The following is a 19,831-nucleotide window of genomic DNA, read 5'->3' as shown; positions in this document are numbered from 1 at the left end:
GGGTCTGTGTGTCTGGTAAGGGACCCTTTAGTGTCCTATTTTCATCTCCCTGCCTGCAAGTGCAATCTCTGACTCCTCAGAGTGGCTTTTCAGAAACTTTAACAAGCACAAATGACAAAGCAATTAAGTGAGTTTTGTGGAGAACCGTGGGAGTTTTCTGTGAGATTATAAGAACTTTATCCACTATCACATCACTTCTTTTATCCACCGCTGAGATACCCTAATAAGCTTTTTGGAACACTGCTGCTCTTGGGGGGCTAGTGAGAACTAAATAATGTAAACTAAGGGAGCCCTGGAACTGACCTAGCCCTTATTCACCTCACTTAAGGGCAGCACTAAAGATTTTGCAGAGCTCCAGTGGCAAAGACAGCAGGATGGACTCCTGGTACCGCACATGGAACACCCTGGTGACATCTATCCCAGTTTATCTGAACATAGCTGTGTCAGCACAATTATGTACTGCTTAAGCTATAAAAATAGTAGAAGATTTAAATCAAAACAGCAGTCTGTATTGATGGCTTTTATTCTGTAAAAATGCTAATTCTGTAAAACCACTTTTAAGATCTTAATTTGGGATTTGTCTAGCAATAAATTTATTAAAACTACTATAGACTAATGAAGAGGAAGGAACAATAAATAATAAACTTGCATTTTTTCATTTCCTTCTGAAAAGGTTTAACAAAAAAATAGATAAGAATTACTTTATCAGCTTCTGAAATGGATCCAACTTTTAAGTGCATTGTAATAACCATTTACCTCTGCACCTGAGTGCCATAAAACAGAGGATTATGGCAGCACCAAGGAGTTTCATTGTCCTGGTTAGTCATTCAAACTTCTGGCCAACCCAGAGTTGTTTGGGAATCATAGAATAGCTGAGGTTGATGGTCACATGGTGCCTTAAAAGGTCATCTAGCCCAACCCCCCCCCCTCCTCCCGCTAAAGGCAGGGTCAGCTAGAGTTCAAGACTGTCTCTTGGGCGTTTGAATATCTCCAAGGATGGAGACTGCACCACCTCCCTGTGCAACATGCTCCTGTGTTCAATCATACTCACATTAAAAAAAAAAAAAGTTATGTGTAAAATGAATAAACACTTATAGTCTTTCAGCCCAGTGAAAATGTGGTCCATATAAGCTCCTGTCTCTCCATCAAATTTCCAGTGCCTGTCTTAGTGGGCTTTATGACCATCTTATGTGTTAGAAGAGACTCATATTTTTCAGCTTCCCTGTTAAGGTGGATGGTGAATGATTCTCAGTTTTGCCATCACCACAAATTGTTTCCACATGTATGTATATATATATATATATATAAAAGACCTTTGCACAAACGTTTAATCTTGTGCCACAGTATGTTCAGAGTATCACAGTTTTCTTCTTCTTGAGCTTATGGTTGTACTGAATAGTGCTATGAAACAGGAGACAGGGTGGATCATTGTAATAACAGGGAATCCTGCAATTATGGTCAATATAATGGTGCTATCCTGGGGCTATTTTTAGCTGCATTTTTCAGACTGCACTATTAGCAGTTGCTCTTCAGGAGACTGAAAGTACTGAGATAAGTACCTTCAGGTAGAAGTAAGGAGTAAAAAAAAAATTCTGTGGTTTTCAGAATGATTTTTTTTTTACTTCTGAAGAATTGAAAAATAATGGATAAGCAGGACAATATTCAAATTCTGCTTCTGTACTTATTAGTGTGCTTTCAATCCAGTATTAAAGGTGTGCTGCTTAGCTGATTTTGGTCACATAAAGGTCATGCAGCATTGCTTCTATCCTCAGATAGCTTAAATACACCGCTGGGTATGTGCTTCTCCTGATAAGCATCTCCTCCTGGTACATGCTTAAATTTAAATATTTTCAAAATAAAATTATTTATTTTGAAATTTCTAAATTTAATGTTTCAACTATATAAGCCTCCAACATAGTTTTCATTTAAAATTCTTTCCCAAATCCATCCCTGTTTCTGGACCTTTCAAAAAATTGTGTTTGGCAATTTTGATAACTTTGCTTGGTTTTTTTCCACCTCTTCCTTGGAGAGATTTCGGAAATCACCTAAGAATTTGCCCTGTTATTTAGTGCAAATTACTGCTTATGTATAGCTGAGATTACTATAAAAGCCTGTTCAACAAGCCTGTTCAACATAGGTACAAAAGCCAAAGGGCTTGGAAAAGGGAGGGCAGATATTCTTTGAACCACAGACAGAGAAAATAGGAGCAGGCAGCAGGTTATCAGTTATCATTCTGCAACGTTTGAATAGAAATAATGTAATAATGAAATTCATGCTCTAAATTACTTGGTTAGGGAATTAGGAGTAGATGAGGGGAAGCGCTTTCTTCCTTCTTCATGGCACTCAGCACTGTGGAGAGAAGAGAAAGAAAAATAAAAAATCATGTAACTTTGTGGTGACTTTCCAGAGATTTCTGTCAGGCAGCGCAGTACAAAACTCAGAGAGCAGAAGTACAGCTTGAGTGCCATTGAGTATCAGAGCTCCCAAAGAAGAAGAGAGAAAAGTGGGAGTTGATCAAAGTTGCTATTTTCACTTGTTTTGTTCTGTTCTATAATGGCCTTTGTGACTGTTAAAAGAAGGTAACTTGTTCAATTACATTTTTTCACTGTCACTTTAACTGACTTTTTACAGCAGTAGAGATGGCTGAATGTATAGTTTCTCTTCGTGGAAAGGGAGAGAACTATTTCAATCAGCTGCATTTCTTGGCGCAGGCACAGTATGTTTCCTATTTTGTAAGCTATCTGCCTGGGGCTGCTCTGCAGGGCAGGAAGGGGGAAACTTCCTTATTTGCAACTCCTATGAATTATTAAGCATTTGTTTACATGCCTTACTTGAAGGAAATTATTGTTCCTTAGCTTCTACTTGTCCCCAGAACAAAAATTACAATGTACATAACCTTGTCACAGGTGATGGATCAGTGTTACTGTATTGGAACTCTATCATACATTTATATATTAATATATAAGTATATAAACCACTATATATTATATAAAACACTAACATGATTCAGCCTGTGCACCTCTCACCTTGTTCCGACAAGCTAGAGCAATGCTTACTCCTCTCAGTTTGCTTGTAGTAGTATGTTGAAAGGGGAGTGATTTGAAATGCAACTGCGACTGTTTTTATGGAAAGAAAACCTTGCAACACAGGTTTAAAACCCTTTCCCTTTGTCACAGACATAAGTGGGGGCTTAATTACCTCCAGGAGCTGCAATGCAGAAGAGCATTCCTTGTTATAGCAAAAAAGCCTACTGCTGCCATGCATGCAGAATGTATCTATTCCAGGTATTTTGCTGTCCACAACAATACCCCCTTAAGGCAAGAAGCATGGTTTCTTTTCCTTCCTTGCTGGAGGCTGACGGGGTATCCTGGGAAATCATCGTGCTGAAATTCCCATACTGTTGGGGTTTTTTTTTTTAAGCATCACTTCCGAGCAGGCAAGACATTGGAGCACATGAACCCAGGTCTAACTCCAATGGTTATTTTGGTCCCTGTAACCTCAGCTAGCTTAGATCCTGTGAGCAGTGCCAGAGTGGCAGCCCCTCAGGAATGGGCTGACCAAGCTTTTGCGCAGTGTGCTGATCTCTGCGATCTGTTCTTGGCTCCCCAGCAAGTGGACGCTAAGTGAGCTCGGGTTTGATGACACACACAAGCTGATTACTCCCTCTGAAATACCAGCAAAACTGGGAATGTTCTGACATGCAAGAGCCGGTGCCCTCAAGACCTTGCTGAGTTGTCCTTGACACTGGGAGGAATGCCTCTGGTCTGTGGTTGTACTTCCAGGAAATTTTCGCTGTCTAGGTTTGCATGGAGCTTGTTCCCTTCTTCCAAGGGCAGCTTCTGGGCTGCCTGCTCCTTGCACAGGCACAAGGAAGGCTACAAGGTGCTCTCAGAGAAGAAAACACCTTTGCAATTTACTGGCTTAAGAGAGCTCTGGTTGTATACAGTGATATTGCTCTAGCATAGTTGATATGTAATAGTCTTGCCAGGTACAATTTACAGTTCATGTCATTGAATTAACTGATTATTTTGCAACTGTACTTGGTTACATTTATGCAGCTTTTAGACAACAGTCACAACCATAGGATTTTTTGAGAAACAGTTGAAATTATCTTCCGTTTTTCTTATTCTTAAATCCTCTGATATTGTCACTGTTCTCAAAATAATTTTACAGAAATTCTGAAATTAGTTGTAATTCTGGAACAAACATTCATTTCCAATTTGGTTCAAGATAATAAAATATGATTATCATACTGCTGTTGCAGTTTGATGAACTCCAGAACCCTGTATAGAAAGGCAGAGCTTTCCTAGCAGCTGCTGTACCAGATATTTTTTCTTAAAGTGAGTTTAGTTTGAAGGAGCTATTGTTATTTTAAATAATGCTAAGGTAAAGTTAGAGATAGGATTTAAGACTGGACTAGTGCCAGCACATATGAATTATTTAAAAGCAGTGGATTTTTATTTGTGTTTGCAGTCTATAATCCAGGTAGCTAATGCCTTCAAATGTAAACATTAAAAGGATGTTCTCTTTTCAGGAATAATCTATATCTCAGAAAATTTAGAGATTCACAGGTGCAATTAAATTTTCTGTTCCAGATTTGTCCTTTTCCTTCCTTTGTTTCACACTCTAGAGCAACATATTCACTGGTATTTTTCCTGAATGGGCAGTATCATTATGTTATTGTATATGGGGGACAAAAAGGGAGCAGGATAGGGGTTTCAAATTTCAGTTATTTGGAAATTGTGACATTGGGGTTGGTTGGTTGTTTGTTTGTTTTCCCAAAATTCGTGATCTGTTCCTGTGATTTAGAAATTACTCCCTCACAGGATAATAATATTATCTGGTTAATCACAAGGTACTGTGCAGCTAATATTCCTGGAGCTCTAATGTTCAAATCTTAATAATAAGCTTATAAAAAGGCTAAGTTCTGTTCTTCCCACGGGAGTCTACTTTGGTCAGGACTAAAACAGCTGAATACGGCCCAAGTTGTGCAATTACATTCTCAAGTGTTTGCAAATAGTTTGCCAAATTTTTTTAATTGTTAACATAATTTCAAGGAATTATGTTGCCTGTATCTTCCAGATTTTTTCGGTATTGTAAGTGGTTCTGAACAGATAATTCATATGTACAACGTATATATTTTATTTTTTGGACCTCAGCAACGAAGTTGAACAATGTGCCTCAAGAAATGAAGGTAGGAAATACCACACTGGAGCATATTCATTATCCCACTTCTTGGCTTTTCACCCAAAGTGGCTACAGCCAGATACTTCTGACAGAAGTGCAAAGAACCTCCTCTTTCCTAATAGCAATTATGTTCAGTACTAAAAAACAGAATTACAATTTTTATGTAATTTGTCCATGTTTGACTTTCTGAATGCTATGTTATTGTACTCAACAACTGCCTATTACAACAAATGCCACAGTTTATTTTAGGGGGGAAGGTATTTCAGTTTATGGCTTGGTGTTTAGCAGTGTCAAGTGTCATCTTGTTCCACATCTTCAATGAGTTTTTCCATATCTCTCTGAGTCATTAATCATCCTGCAGTGTGTTTTTTTGAGATGGCTACATTAGTATTTCATGCAGCATCTCAGATAAGGCAACACCATTGATTTGCCATGACATGTAGTATTGTATTCCCCCTATTACCCTGCACATTTGGTAACATTATTTATTCTTTCCTGTTGTTGTATGTTGAGATCAGTGTCTTGCTGAGTTGCTCAGGACAATATCAAGTTGACTTCCTTTATTGCTAATTTTAAACTTTGCGAGCATTTCTTTCCTATATTTTGCATTTCTGGACACTCAACTTACTGTTCAGCTTGTCCCACATGCTAAGGTACCTCATTTCTCCTGAAATTTTACACTTCCATTTTCATTTATAGTTTCAGGTAAACGTGGATCTTACTGGACTGAAACTCCACTGGTTATCCAATGAACTTCTTATAAAAATAGACATTATATTTGTTACTTCCAGTTCTTTTGCACATAAATGGTTTTTAATGAAGGACTGTGTATTCTTAGCAGATCAGCCTGTTTATTCTGAAGCTCTTTCAGCATTTTTGGATGCTCACCATCTGGGCAGGTTGACAACTTGCTAACATACTGCTGTCACTATCCAGGCCTTCAAACAGGAAGTGAGAATGGGTCAGAAAGTCCTTTTTCAATTGAAATAATTCAGTAGGAGGCATAAAGTAAGGCTGAGTTGAAAAAAACTTTTGAGAATTCAGAAACTGATTTGATGAATGGGAGATTGGGAACAGTAACATAATTATTGCCATCATCCACTTCAGTTTATTTGGAGTATAAATAAACAATTATATGAATATAAATATGCGTATTTAGGGGCAAATTGCTTTCTACTGTAACAAATTTGAAGACAGAAGTATTACACTGCCATAACTAATTGGAGAGATTCAAAGTCTCAAAGCGCAAATACAACACTACTTCTGTACAGCACACTGAAGGTCTTTGTAGTTATAGTTCATTTCAGGAAAATTCCTGAATAGAAATAGGGTTAGGTTCGCCTCTGAGCACTTTGTTTAAGTGAACTATAAACAGAGACATGCCTGTAACACCAGCCATTAGAATTCAGAGTCATCAGTAATGAAGAAAAGTTGCCATTAGCAGTAAGTCAGGCAGTGTACCGCAGCTCTGTCTTGAGGAATTGAACTCCCTGAGACCTCGACATTTATCGGTCAGCTCGTGGCCACAAAAACACATTCAGCCATTCTAATCAATAGAAGTCTAAATCACAGCTTTACTACCACACTCAGGTCTGCAGATCAGCGAGTATGTGAGGAGAAGGCTTGCAGACATATGAAAGGTAGCGGCAAGTGTTGGCAATATGTATAACAAATCAGAGAGAAAGCCTGCTAGGCAGTGGGGGAGGCATTAGCAGCTGAGTGAATTGAGTGTTTGGGTTTGCATTTTCCATCTGCTGAACCTGGCTTAACTTCTGTCCAGCCCTGGCAGGGCCCTGGCCCTTGTGGTGGGCGGTAGCGTGCTTACCACTCCATATGTGTCACCACGGTCGAGACTAATGTAACAAAGAGGTGTCAAAAGGAAAAAATTCCACATATTAGGATCAAGGATGTAGTGCATTAAGTTTGTAAGCCTCTTACTATATTTTGCAAGAGCTGGGTGATTGTCTGGATTTTCAGGGGTCCCCACAGAGGAGGAACAGATTCTGGTTTTGCGGTAAGGAAAATACTTCCTTGAAAGGGAAAATTTCCAGACTCCTGAGACTTGCTGTGGGCTGATACTCTGTCCCTTGTAACATTTTGGGCATGATGACTTCTCTGCTTTCTCTTGGTGCTATTGTAAGTCTGAGGACCGTTCGTTACTTCTGTGGTTTAAATATTCTTTATTTTCCATTGAATGCTAATACAATATATTGTTATGCTCATATACATAAATACAGCTTTTAGACAGTGAGCTTCCCACTAAAACATATCAAAGCATATCACACATCTTATTAATTATGCCAATAATTGTTTCCCATCCTCAAGTGTACTCTGAATGGCTGCTACAACCCCTTCAAATAAAGGTAAAAAAATTAAGATAATAAAGAGAAGTTATAGTTAAAATTAAATACAAACCAATAATACATTTCTGTTTGTTTTGTTACCTTACACAACCAGATTTTTCCTTTCTGAAGGAAAGAATGTAGGAAGAGTGCATTTTGGAATATTTTTTCAATGGAAAATAAGTAGAAACAAAAAACCCGCAAGTCCTAGACATTACAATAGACAAAATAAAAAAAGTTACACGTGGTGTAGTGTCAGGTATTCTGAATGTATTTTATATATCTCTTCCAGAGTAAAGAGGTGTATATTCTTTTATATTTTTGCTCTATTAAAAATAATGAAGTAGTTGTAGGAATACAATACAATTCCACTAACCTTTTTTTTATGTCTTAGACGTTAATACAACTAAGCAGCATCAAGGATCAGCAGTACCCATTAATAACCTTCAGTACTGTCTTCTGTAATACATTTAGTACTTTACATACTCTGTCAGTCATACACAAAACAATTAGGGAGTTTAGAAAATCCATTACGACTACAGAAGACAACCAGTCAGCCACAAGTAAGATAGACTTTGCTGAAAGAAAAGGGTTTTTTTAAACAACATTTTTAAGAAGTATCAATGTATATATGATAAAAGGTTCTATTCTAGTTATTGTCTGAGTCTTTCACTGATACCAGAGGGAATCCTGAGCAGAGAGCCAGGATGGAATATGGCCTTATGCTCAGATGAGCTGTTAAAATGCCCAGTCTCTGAAATTAGAACGAAACAGCATAGGGAACCACCTAATGAGCCTTTACACTCTTCTACGTTAAGGATTATGAGTTCCATTCTAAAAATAACCCAGTTCCTCATGTGGTGCAAAGAAATGCTATACTTGCACAATAAGAAACTGCCTGTAGTCCCTGTGAGTATCCACCTGACATAAACTGACTAGAGAAAGGGATTTTCAAAAGAGAACAGATTTATATTCAGCATTTTATAGTAATTAGTTGACCTTCCAAAAAGGATATAAGCATTAAGAACTTTCCAAAAGAATTAGTACTTGACTGCAGGTCAAATTTTCTGCAGGAACAACTAAACCATTAATGCAGTTATGTACTCCAGCAGTTTAATCTCTTGCTACCCTCCACTGTACTGCTGTTAGCTTTACAGACATCATGAATGTAAAAGTCTACTGACTCACACCCTTGCAGGCTTTTAAACTCTTCTTTTAAACCCAGGAGTAACAGTGAATTCCCATAAGTCTGTCATGTTATTTCAGGAAAACAATCACAGCGCTACTGTAGCATAGGGCATAGCCAGCATGGCTGGCTGGCTCTGAAATATGACTCCATGAAGCAACTTTCTCAAGGTAGAATTGTGAGACAATATATTGGGCAATAGTGTTTGTAAATAAACGTTGGTAGCAGATTAGCAAGGTTCTCTGACTCCACTTAAATTCATAATATGTCCATAATAAGAGGGATACATAGCTATTACCTCTATAATTTGATAGAGAGTGCATGTAGGCAAGTATAATGGGAAAAATCAGATCAAAATCATTGCATGTAACTCAATAGGACCTTAAGTAAAAGACTGAAACAAAAGACAAGATGAAGCCGAAAACACTTCATGATTTGCTGGTAGATTGGAGATGGGTTCATGACTTTGCATTTCATTTCTTTGCCATGCAAGCACTGAAGAAGAAATGGACAAACTGAGTTCATAATCACAGATGTGCAGTCAACACTGAGAAATATTAAAAAAGATTATTTGGGTTCATCTGGGGTTTGAAATCATGCTCATATAAAAGCTAAAAATATATAAAGAAAATAAGGTTTGACATATAAAAGAAACCTGTCAAACAAGAGATGATTTATCAAGATGCTTTTTGAAAATGTATTTACTAAGAAAAAATTTGGACATTTCAGCTGTGAAACATAGTTTAAAATCTTTCTAGACACACTGTAAATACTTATGGAATAGGTAGTTATTAAGCCAATTACTGACCAGAACCCAGGCAGCTATGAATAAAAAGGTATCCAAAAAATTACCATATTAAAATAGTATTGTTCAAGTGGGATTTTTTCTTTTCAAATAACATTTAATATAACCCCCCTCCATTCTTTATAATAGAAACATAGTGTTTAGGACTGGCTTCTTAAAATACACATTAATCAGCTCATGTGATTAGCTGACATGCATATGATTAGTCTTATTTGCCAGTCAACATTTGTGAATGTTAGAAATGTTAGAAATGTGTATAAATATACATGGTATTCATGTGTATATTTTAAAGATGGCACTGGAGCCACAATGCTTGATAACTTCAAGTGAAGTGCAAAGGTTTCTAAAATAAACTTGAGCTCTCTTCCTGAGCTCTACCAAATCATCTTCAGCAGCAGTGTAGGTTTCTCACAAGTGATGCACTAGATGTATGTAAACAAAAGACTATTTTAACTTTGAGTTTGTAATAGATTTTGATGCCAAATTCAAATTTGGCACAGCTTAACAGATATAGGTATCCTTCCTGGAGTTGCATATGCTATACAAACTGAATTTATCCTGCCAAATTCAAAATTCCCTGAATTTCAGAAGGATCTGTTACTAAACTTCATTGCAGGATAGTAGAAAAAAATTACTTCACATTCACTACCTTCATTCAGAATAAGGAATAAATTCATTGAAGACTAAATAATTCAATTACAGTGAAAAGACTTGACAGGGACACACAGAATTCATGCAAGTGATGTGTGACAGTTCAGCTATAGAAATATTGCTAGCTGAAAAATAAGCTGTGCTTCTAGCTTTCAGCACAGTAACAGCCCCAGTGTTATACAAGAGATTTGTTTTGTGCTGCTTCAGCATCAGGTGGAGAAAGACAGACCTTTACCTTGTCTTTTATTCTGCAGATTTATTTATAAATTTTAGAGAATTGGGTGCTTCCAGCTATACACAGTACAAAGCTCCATCCTATAATTAGATGTGTATTACTGAACCCTTCATCCTATAGCCAGATCTATATAACTAAATACTTTTTTCTGGGTAGAGTTCTGTTTAAATTAGTGAAGCTTCACATAACTGCAAGGATATGTCCAGGTGATAATTTATAGACTTGTGTTACAATGTAGTATTTTTATCAAGAACTTCTTTTTGTATGTAAAACCCACCTGATCTTCAATATTGGACATCTTCTATGCAGTTCAACATTGTGTTGGGCAATATGCCTTCTTGGATTTATTTTATATGTGTATAATATATACACAAATAAAAAGTATCACCTGCAAATAATATTTGGAATGTGAAAGACACAAAATGTAAACATTTTATTTGGCAGTTTTTTCAAACAGGTGAATAAATAAATGGAAAAGTACATCTTAATATTCTTTATAGCAACAGATGCAGTTGCACACGTATTTACATATTGTGGATGCAAAGAACAGTTAATTTAATTTCCTTTTGTTAAAAAATGCAACTTCCAACACCACTAGACTTGACAATTAAAGATGAAGATACTAGTAATACTTTGTTCTAGCAATCTCAACTTTTAAAGGCATTCATTTGGAAGTAAGATAAGAGAGTCATCATGCATTTAGTTCATTTTGTCCGCTTACGGTAGAAAGTCTCATGTAATTTCAGAATTATGAGTGTCATGCGCTTAAGTCAACTCTGACATGTTTATAAATCAATGTAGTTCCCTTAAAACTTGAAGCAAAGAGAAAATCTATGGATTTATCGATGGAGACATGTATGAAAGATCTTGGCGCCTGTACGTTTAATTCTTGAAACTTCACAAATTTTGCCTTTTCCGCATCCCAATAATAGACTTGAGTAAAAGAATAATCACTTCCAAGAATGGCATATTGATAATTACTTATCTGAAGTGGTTGGAATACCATTGACCCTCGGGATGGCATCCTTTGTAAATCCAGAAATGCTGAACCACCCCATTTCATTACTTTAGAGTCCCCAATAAATCTTGTTAAGCAAATGTATACATCCTCTTTCACTTTGAAATGTTTCACTGCATATGCATCTTCCATATCTTGGATATCAAACCGCTTAACAAATTCATTGGTTCCTTTGTTCCATTGATATATTACAGGTCTTTGGGAACTACTTGACAGAATTAAATGTGGTTTGCCAGATATTTCAAGATACTCCACATCAGTATCTCTGTACCAGGCATGCAGAGACTGATGGGAATAAAATCCATTCCCATTCCACTTGTAAACTGTGGTGAAACCAGCCTTTGAACTGTCTGCAACAACAAAATACCAGTCTTCAGCAATCCTGAAAGTTTCAATGTCATTGGGTTTTCGGATTTTAAGGATTTCAATATCTTGAATTTTTATAAACTTATTAGCAAAAATATCTCTTTTATATATGTGGGAGCCTCCAAACAGCTGTGCGACAATGACATACAGCTGACTCTCAATAACTATAGGTTTACACACAACAGTCGAAGTACCTATGAAAAGAAAAGTAAAAGACAGGGTTAGCACCACTTTTGGATCAGCTGTTGGAATGTTATTTGTCAAGCTGTATTCATACCTGTAATGTTGTCATAATTCCTGAACATCACTTCCACATGGTCCCATTCAAGAAAGATGCATTTTCCAGTAAAAGGCTGAGCAATAACCACGTGTTCATCATTCATATATGAGAAAGTATCTACTGACAGAGATTGGTATGGCAGGGACTGATAAACTACAAATTCTGCAAAAGTGCACACAACAGATGATAATTATAGGGATACTTACATACTGTACTGAAAAAAATCTGCTTATCAGACAGCAATTTTTTACAAATTACAGTGTTTCATCACTAGTCCAATTTTTCTGTTGATAAAGGAGCACTGCAATTTGGTTTTCAATCTTTCTTAATCAAAAGAGGTGCTGTTTTATGTTCCAGTTCTCCAAATCCTTATGTAACATATTAAAGTCTGAGTAGATGCTGCAATATAAGACTCCGCTCGCAAATGATTCCCATGTCACACTTACACCTGCACAGAATTCATATTGATTTTAGTGGAAGTTCCATCCAGCACGCAGACTTCCTGCTAAAATGGGCTCTAGAATGAAAAACTATAGCTTTGACTTCAATTTAACAAGATTAAATAATTTGAAGCACATTACCTGTAATAAAGCAATCAAATTCTTCTGGAGAGAGGCTATTGATTTTGCGCTTCTTATATTCTGCTGGGCTTTCACAGTAAATGTCTTCGACTGTTGCATTGGTGCTGCCCAGCCATTCCACTAACCACTTCAGTTTGCAGTCACAATTAAATGCATTGCCTCTAAGATCTCTACAACAAATCAATCATGCATTGAAAATAAGTAGTCAGCTGATGTATTCCTCCTTGCAGAACAAAAAAATAGGCTCATGTTAAATATGTGCCCTCTTGCTTATTCTCACTTGATGCCTTCCTGGCTTAATTTGTCCTGACCTATAGTTAAATCCACATACCAGCACACACAGAGATTTAATTATAGTAAGGTAAACAAGGAGACCATAACTTCATGATCAGCCAGACATTTTTGTTGATTTCCCCAAGTTTACAGGTACTCAAATGCTTACCAAACTATTGACCCCTGTTTGTTTTGGACTACACTTTCTCTATAAGAGCATTCTAGATAACAAAATAGGAATTAACATAACCTTATGGTCAGTCAGTCAGTATTCACTGTCCCCTTTAGATATACTCATTTAGGGCTTTAGGAGGCACAAGCAAAGGTGTTCTGTTCAAGTCTTTTACAGCTGTCTTGAGTTAGATTTCCGATCGTATGTACAGGAACAGGCAAGTGCCAGGACCAGACTGTGTAACCACCTGGCCATGGTCAGTCATGCCAAGTAATGCTACCAGATACACTGACCATCTCCACATCTTACTACTGCAGCTCTACACTAGGAATTCAGCCTACCTTGTGACTACAGGGAGCAGGCTTTTTCTGTGCTTATTATGCCAAATCAGGAGAACCGGGATTTGGTATAGTGTAAACAGGATCTATTTCAGTGAAGCAGCTACAGAATTTACCTGTTTATCTATATTTTGTATTTTTACTGGTATTTGGTTATATTTAAACAAGCTGATGTTTTGTTTTGGTTGCAATTAGATTTAGCAGGGGATATGGTACTTACTAAGACACATGCTTTTGTGATACAAGATAGCTTTCCCAGAAATTGCTTGCACATTAAAATGTTACTCCATTAAATACCTTCCCCTCATGCCTTGCTCTCTCATGCATCCCTAAGGATACTTCCTTCTTATTCACAAAGTATTAATGAACATGCATCTTTATTACATAACTACTAACAAAATTACTTATCTTCGTAACTGGTGCAATATTCAGAACTAATGTAAATTCTCAACAACAGTAGGTAAAAAAAGAATCCTACTCATTCTATGTAGTCTCTATCCAGTAATAAAATCCCCTTACTTGCTACTGGTTTGAATGGTTACTCAGAATGTCCTCTAAAATAAACTCCTTATACTTTTAGTATAATTAATAGATTAATTAATTGCTTTCTTACACATTTGTTAAAGAATCCAAGCCTTTGAATATGTCTTTTGGAAGGGACTGGAGATTATTATTTGCAAGACTCCTGCAAAAGAAAACACTTTTGTATTAGTACTAGTTCATGGAACTACACATTTTTGCAAGGTGTAATATACTGTGTGGGGTTTTTTTCTTATGGTAAAGAACACTGGTATTCTCCAGCACTTCATTGTAAAAGACTGCTTTTAAGGCTAGCTCATTTACTTTGTGACTTTTCCTTCTGTTAAACTGCCAAGCCTCCTTCTACTTTCACACTCTTCAGCGGCCTTGCAGCATTTACAATACCTCACTTAGAAGAGTAAAAAGTGCAATCACCTTTGGTGTTTTGCCAATGCCATTTAACATTTTAAAACAATTAGTCATGATTGGATCTACTGATGTTTTCCTTAAGAGATCTCAATACATGGTGTTCATATTACTGCACTTTCCCCACTTTCTTGTAATCTTTTCTGGAAGGAAAATCTTGGTACTATGTTGCATTGTGATGGGTTTAGGTTTAGCTCATAGTTTTTGGAAATATGCAGTAATAGACAATAAATTGCATGAATTTCTATCCTGGAATGTGTGTGTGTGTGTGTGTGTATGTGTGTACAGGACCAGCAAAAAGCTGCCATTAATCCCCAATTTTTAATATTGGGAGAATTCATTTCAATTCAGTGAGTATTCCAGCTAGTAAAAGTGACAAGGAAACGTGAGCAGGCTTTAAACAAACAATACATAACACTTCAGTCAGACATATCTGTGTGAGTCCACCAAAGGTCTTGGAGATGTCTTAGAGCGCATGACAGAAAAAGAATGATGTTGTAGGGTATAGTTTACACCTCTTTCAAATAGCAAAATTATTTATTACTTATGAGAAGAAACAAAAGTGGAAAGAAATCATTCCTGTTTAAGATCCCAGTTAGAATTTGCAACTAGTAGGACTTGGAACCTCTTCTGTTTTAATTTGTAAACATAAAAGTTATTCATTAACCACAATTATTTCAGTCAAGCAAAGACACTTAAGCATAAACTTAAATTCAGGAACAGGCCTAGAGATACTAGATCTGCTGCCTCATTTAAAATTAAGTGTTTGTCTTATCAGGAATAGTAACTATGAGATGATTCCATTAGTCCATTCTGACTTCACCATTTTCAAAGTACATCTGATTGCAATACTGCATGTGTATGTATCGTCTGCTTCACTTATGCGTAATTTTATGCTCAAGAGCAATTTTTGAAAGTCAGGTGACTCACATGGAGAAAGCTGTGTGGACTTGCAAGCTGAGACAAGTTTAATGCCTTGTATAGTTTTTATATATTATTATATAGCAAACTGAAAGGGATGATGTACTTGGAAGTAGCAGTGGGTCACCACAGCCATGGGAATATGACTGACAGAAAAATTTAAATAAGTTTATGCATTTGTCAATTTTTGAATGAAAATTATGTATTTTATATTTCACTGTTAAAAAGCATATATTAGAAACCATTGGCTTGCCTAGATGGTGCTGGTGTTTGGTGCTGGTATTGGCTTTATAATAAGAGAGTAAAGGTTGACTCAAACATGCAGTTACACTACAGTCACAGTTCTGAAAGAAATGCAATCAAAATTATATATTGGGCATAGAAATTATGGTCCAATGCTAACTGTAAGATTTTGACATCAAATTAGTAAATTAGTAAAAAGAAGTTATTTTTCTTTAATTTTTATTTTCTTAAATCTCATCAGAAAATAAATCCTGTTGCATAACAATAAATATTAGATGGCTTTCTTTTACAATAAGGACACACCGTAATTATCAAAGGGAATGGCATTATAGAAATACAAATGTTTGGATAGCTTACCTCATTGCAAAACTAATGTTGTGAAAAGGGAGCGAACAGATTAAACAGAACAAAGTTCATCTTATCTAACTTCATAAAACTCATTTGTATGCTTATTTACTAAGATTCTTTTTAATATATGTTGTGTACACAAGTACTCTCTTGTTTTTTAAATGAAAAATGCCTCGGGGTGCCAAATGATTATTCTTAAAATGTATGTGCAATTTTCCCCAAAGGATGGGGAGTGGTTCTGCAAGCAGATTAAACTAGTCACATTCTGTGGTGCCTTTGCAGTTATTTTCCGCAAATTTCTCATTGTCTTTGCGAATAGCACTCCATGGACAATAGCAGCATGATGCACAACTCTATGTCCCAAAAATATGTGTGCAAATGGAAGTGGCTCCTCAAATGTGGTTGTCTTTTGCATATGTTTTCTCTTGTGAGACTCCTGAAGCCTCCCCAGAAACCAATGTAGCAGGCAAGACAAGATGTTACTCTTGGACTGTATGCTCTGTGGAGAAGAAACTGTGCCTGTCTCTGTGTTAGAAAAGCAATTTTTTCACTGGCAGCAGCAGATAATAAATAAGTAAATGAATATGATAAATAATGTACTGGACCCATTTGTGAATATAAAGCTATTCATGTGCATAACTATTTTGAAGATAGGGTCCCAGTTACCAGCCTTATCCAATTATCTACCTTTTTTAACAACAGTATAATTATGCCTGTACCTCTACTATGGGTTGTTATGGGATGTGCACAGCCTTTTTATGTAGCTTTTTCCCTTTCCTCTCTCTTTCCTCTTCCTCAGACCTAGAGCCATTCCACAAGTAACTTTATCTACATGAGTAGTCACAGTAGGCTTGGTGGTAAAGGATGTGGTGAATTGCAATTCCACTATTATATTTATGCATTAATTATTTTAAATGTAACCTTTGCTTTCTCTCCTCTATCAAAATATATGAAAGAAAAAGTTAAATGACCCTGTTTCAAAACCCTCTTGGAGGTCATCATGTTAAGGCCAAAAGGTCAGAATCCATTCCTCTATCTATAACACACACCCCAACAGAGATGCTTCAGAATACAGTTGCTTAGAACTGGCTATAAACCCATGTCAGGTACACTACACGTTTTAGTCTCCCTTTTTTCCAGTATTTTTGTATTTTTTTCTGTCTTCTTATAGTGTGTATTGTGTTTTCAATAAATTTATTCCTTGTTAAAAGATACACTTCTTGTAAGGTAAGAGACAAAAGCCTGTCTAGAAACTGTCTCACCAGCTCAGAGCACAATGATGCCGCTCCTGTGTTTGCAGTGAAATGTTGTAGGTATTTGTTGCCAGTGTGTGTTTCACCTGCTGAGCAGAGTGTGAAAAACTCCCTCGCTGGGGTGGGCATAGGGTGAATTGATCCCAACAGCCACACTGGCATCCAGAGTGCCTTGGACTAATTTCCCCTATTGGCTAATGCAGCAAGGGGCTGCAGCATGTCAGAGAGCAAGGGTTGGCCAAGACAGCCAAAGGGCTGAGCAGCAACACAAGGAATGTTATGCAGACCCCAGTGTCAGTGTGTGACAGGTCCTGACTGTGGGATGCTCCTGCTCGTGTGCAGGAGAGGACAGGGTGCAGAGCAGGGCTTTGAAGCCAGTCCTGCTGGAGTCTGGTTGCTCTACTTTACAGTGAAGTGGAATAAGTGGATCAGTAAGACATAATAAATGCATCTTGTTGCAAATCTTTGATTTAAAATTGTTCTGGGTGGGAATTTTCAAATTTGATTTAGTCAAAGTCTTTTGGATACCGTTAGTGGCTGAAGTGGACATGGGTACAGGCAGTGATGGCCTGTCCCTGGAATGGCTGTAAATATTATTCTGGATCCATGCCAGACTGGGGTGCCTGGGAAGAGCTATGTGTTCATGCCTCAGCCTCTCGCCCTCCTAACCACAGCTCCCACTTTCCTCCTCCCCATGTCCCAAACTGGGACTCACCTCATCAGTGCCAAGATTCCCAACTCCTTTCTCTCTGCTCCCACATGCTCAGTTGGAAATCCCCAGTGCTCGGAGCAGAGAAAGTCAGGGAGCTACTGCCAAACATGTACTGCTTGGAAGCTGTTTGGGGCATTGCCTTCTATACATACCATAGTTTGGAAGTCTTTGGTGGAAACACAAAGATTAACATTCTAATCAAATTGCTATTGATACCACGTAAACAAATATGAACGGATATATATCAAAACGAGAAATTCAACAACACAGTGGTTCAGTTACTATATTAAATATATCAAGTAATATATCCAACCACTTTACTTACAGGTGAATTAAAGATTTCAGTCCTCTGAAAGTATTTCTTGAGATGGACTTAATGTTGTTGTTCTCTATGAACCTGTAATGGGTCGTAAAGTCATTCTGGTCAAAGCAATGCCTGGAACTTGGAAGCCCACCCACTCTATTCAATAATGCCAGGAAATATACTTTTGTCCACTCACAAATATTCTAGATGAGGAAGGCCCATGAAAGCATCATCACTAATAACATCAAAAGTGTTGGACGTAAACAACCTGCATAAAAAAGTGCAAAACAAAAGATCAGCTTTAGAAAATGGTTCAGCAAGCCATGGTAAGCCAAATTTCCACTGCCTGGTTTCATGGTTTTTTCTGTGTACTATAGGACTGTAAGGCTGATATACTGCACCATAGTCTGGTGCAGAGGGAAGGACCCAAAAATTGTCTACTGGGGCTGTCTGATAAAATTCCATTGACTTCTGTGGAATGTAAACGTGGGTTTATCAAGCCAGTAAAACAATGGGATTTTACAAGTGCTTCTGGAGATATACTAGGACAACAATGAGATGTTCAAGTACTACAGAGGTTTAAATTCTCTTGGTTTAAATTGCTGGTTAGCCAGACATCAGGCTGAATTTGCACCACTGACAAGCAGGAAAATCCCTTCAGTTATAGGTTAACTTTGTAAACTTATTTAACCTGAGGGTACTGAGAAGTTACTGAGAAAAAAAAAAGGAAAATCTCTTAATTTAGGCAGTGTTCAAATCAGAATTATTTTTAAGACCAGGTTGTACCTTCTGGAGATAGCTCTTAGTGTGTGCATCTAACAGTAAAAATATCAACAACACATTTAATTTTATGTAATTTTGTAAGTATTAAAAGTGCACTAGCATTGATTTTGCCAGTATTATTTATGCTTATCAGCCATGTTTGCATTTGTCCATTTTAATTCAGCTCTGGACTGCCACAGATTTAATATGGTGAGACATCATCAACTACGGTGAACTTTACCCCAGTGGAATTCTTGATGCACATCTATATTTTAATCAGTTGGACCTGATGGATAAATAGATTCATGCTATGACATCCTTAGACATTCAGGAATGAAAGATTTCCAAGTACAAATTAATCCACTTAATGAGTTCATCTCTTATTTTGAAGTTTTCATTAAGACAAAACTGCAGTTGATTTTTTCTCACTTGGCTATTACAGAATATGTTTTTCGCACTTTAAGTGTGATCCTTTATGAATTGTATGAAAAAATATAAGCAGGAAATTCTTTCTTATTGTCACAAATAAGAAATAACTTCAAATTTAGAGAAAATAAGTATTTTTGTAAAATCTCTGAACCAAAAGACAAATTTAGTAAATCCTGCAACTAATTTTACTGTTCTGATGTGATTTCACTGGATAATTCTTCCTTTTATTTACTCTAGTGTATAATTTAAAGAACAGGATGGTATCTCTTTAAATAGTATAGGTACGGTAGAGATTGCCAGGCTTATAGCATAGGTCTTGCACTTGGTGAGCTCATTTGCCTCCCGTCTCATACCTCTCCCCAGTGACTGTGTCACACGTATTTGATGCACCAAGTGGTTTTTCTCCCACTCTCTGACCTCAAACACCAGATTGCTTGATCTGAGACCCACCAGCCAACTACTTCTGGGGACAGAGACTGA

General features: G+C 37.0%; 1 protein-coding gene across 4 annotated transcripts in view; it reads right to left on the bottom strand.

Moving 5' to 3' along the window:
• Nucleotides 1-10,806: 10,806 nt before the first annotated feature.
• The window catches only part of LGI1 (leucine rich glioma inactivated 1), a 30,528-nt gene continuing 21,503 nt past the window's right edge, over nucleotides 10,807-19,831 (bottom strand). For all 4 annotated transcript variants that reach the window (XM_017840139.1, XM_017840146.1, XM_017840154.1 and 1 more), the window contains 6 exons: nucleotides 18,357-18,428; nucleotides 18,182-18,253; nucleotides 14,048-14,119; nucleotides 12,652-12,821; nucleotides 12,068-12,232; nucleotides 10,807-11,984 (listed from right to left, as the gene is read on the bottom strand). In XM_017840139.1, coding sequence (XP_017695628.1) covers nucleotides 11,164-11,984; nucleotides 12,068-12,232; nucleotides 12,652-12,821; nucleotides 14,048-14,119; nucleotides 18,182-18,253; nucleotides 18,357-18,428 — 1,372 coding nt within the window. In that variant the 3' untranslated portion in view covers nucleotides 10,807-11,163. The remainder of the gene's footprint in view (nucleotides 11,985-12,067; nucleotides 12,233-12,651; nucleotides 12,822-14,047; nucleotides 14,120-18,181; nucleotides 18,254-18,356; nucleotides 18,429-19,831) is intronic.

This window comes from Lepidothrix coronata, unplaced genomic scaffold (genome assembly GCF_001604755.1).
Source record: "Lepidothrix coronata isolate B3197 unplaced genomic scaffold, Lepidothrix_coronata-1.0 Scaffold8, whole genome shotgun sequence".
Taxonomy (NCBI): Eukaryota; Metazoa; Chordata; class Aves; order Passeriformes; family Pipridae; genus Lepidothrix; species Lepidothrix coronata.
Note: the sequence above shows the minus strand (reverse complement) of the source record. Positions and strands in the feature narration are given on the sequence as shown.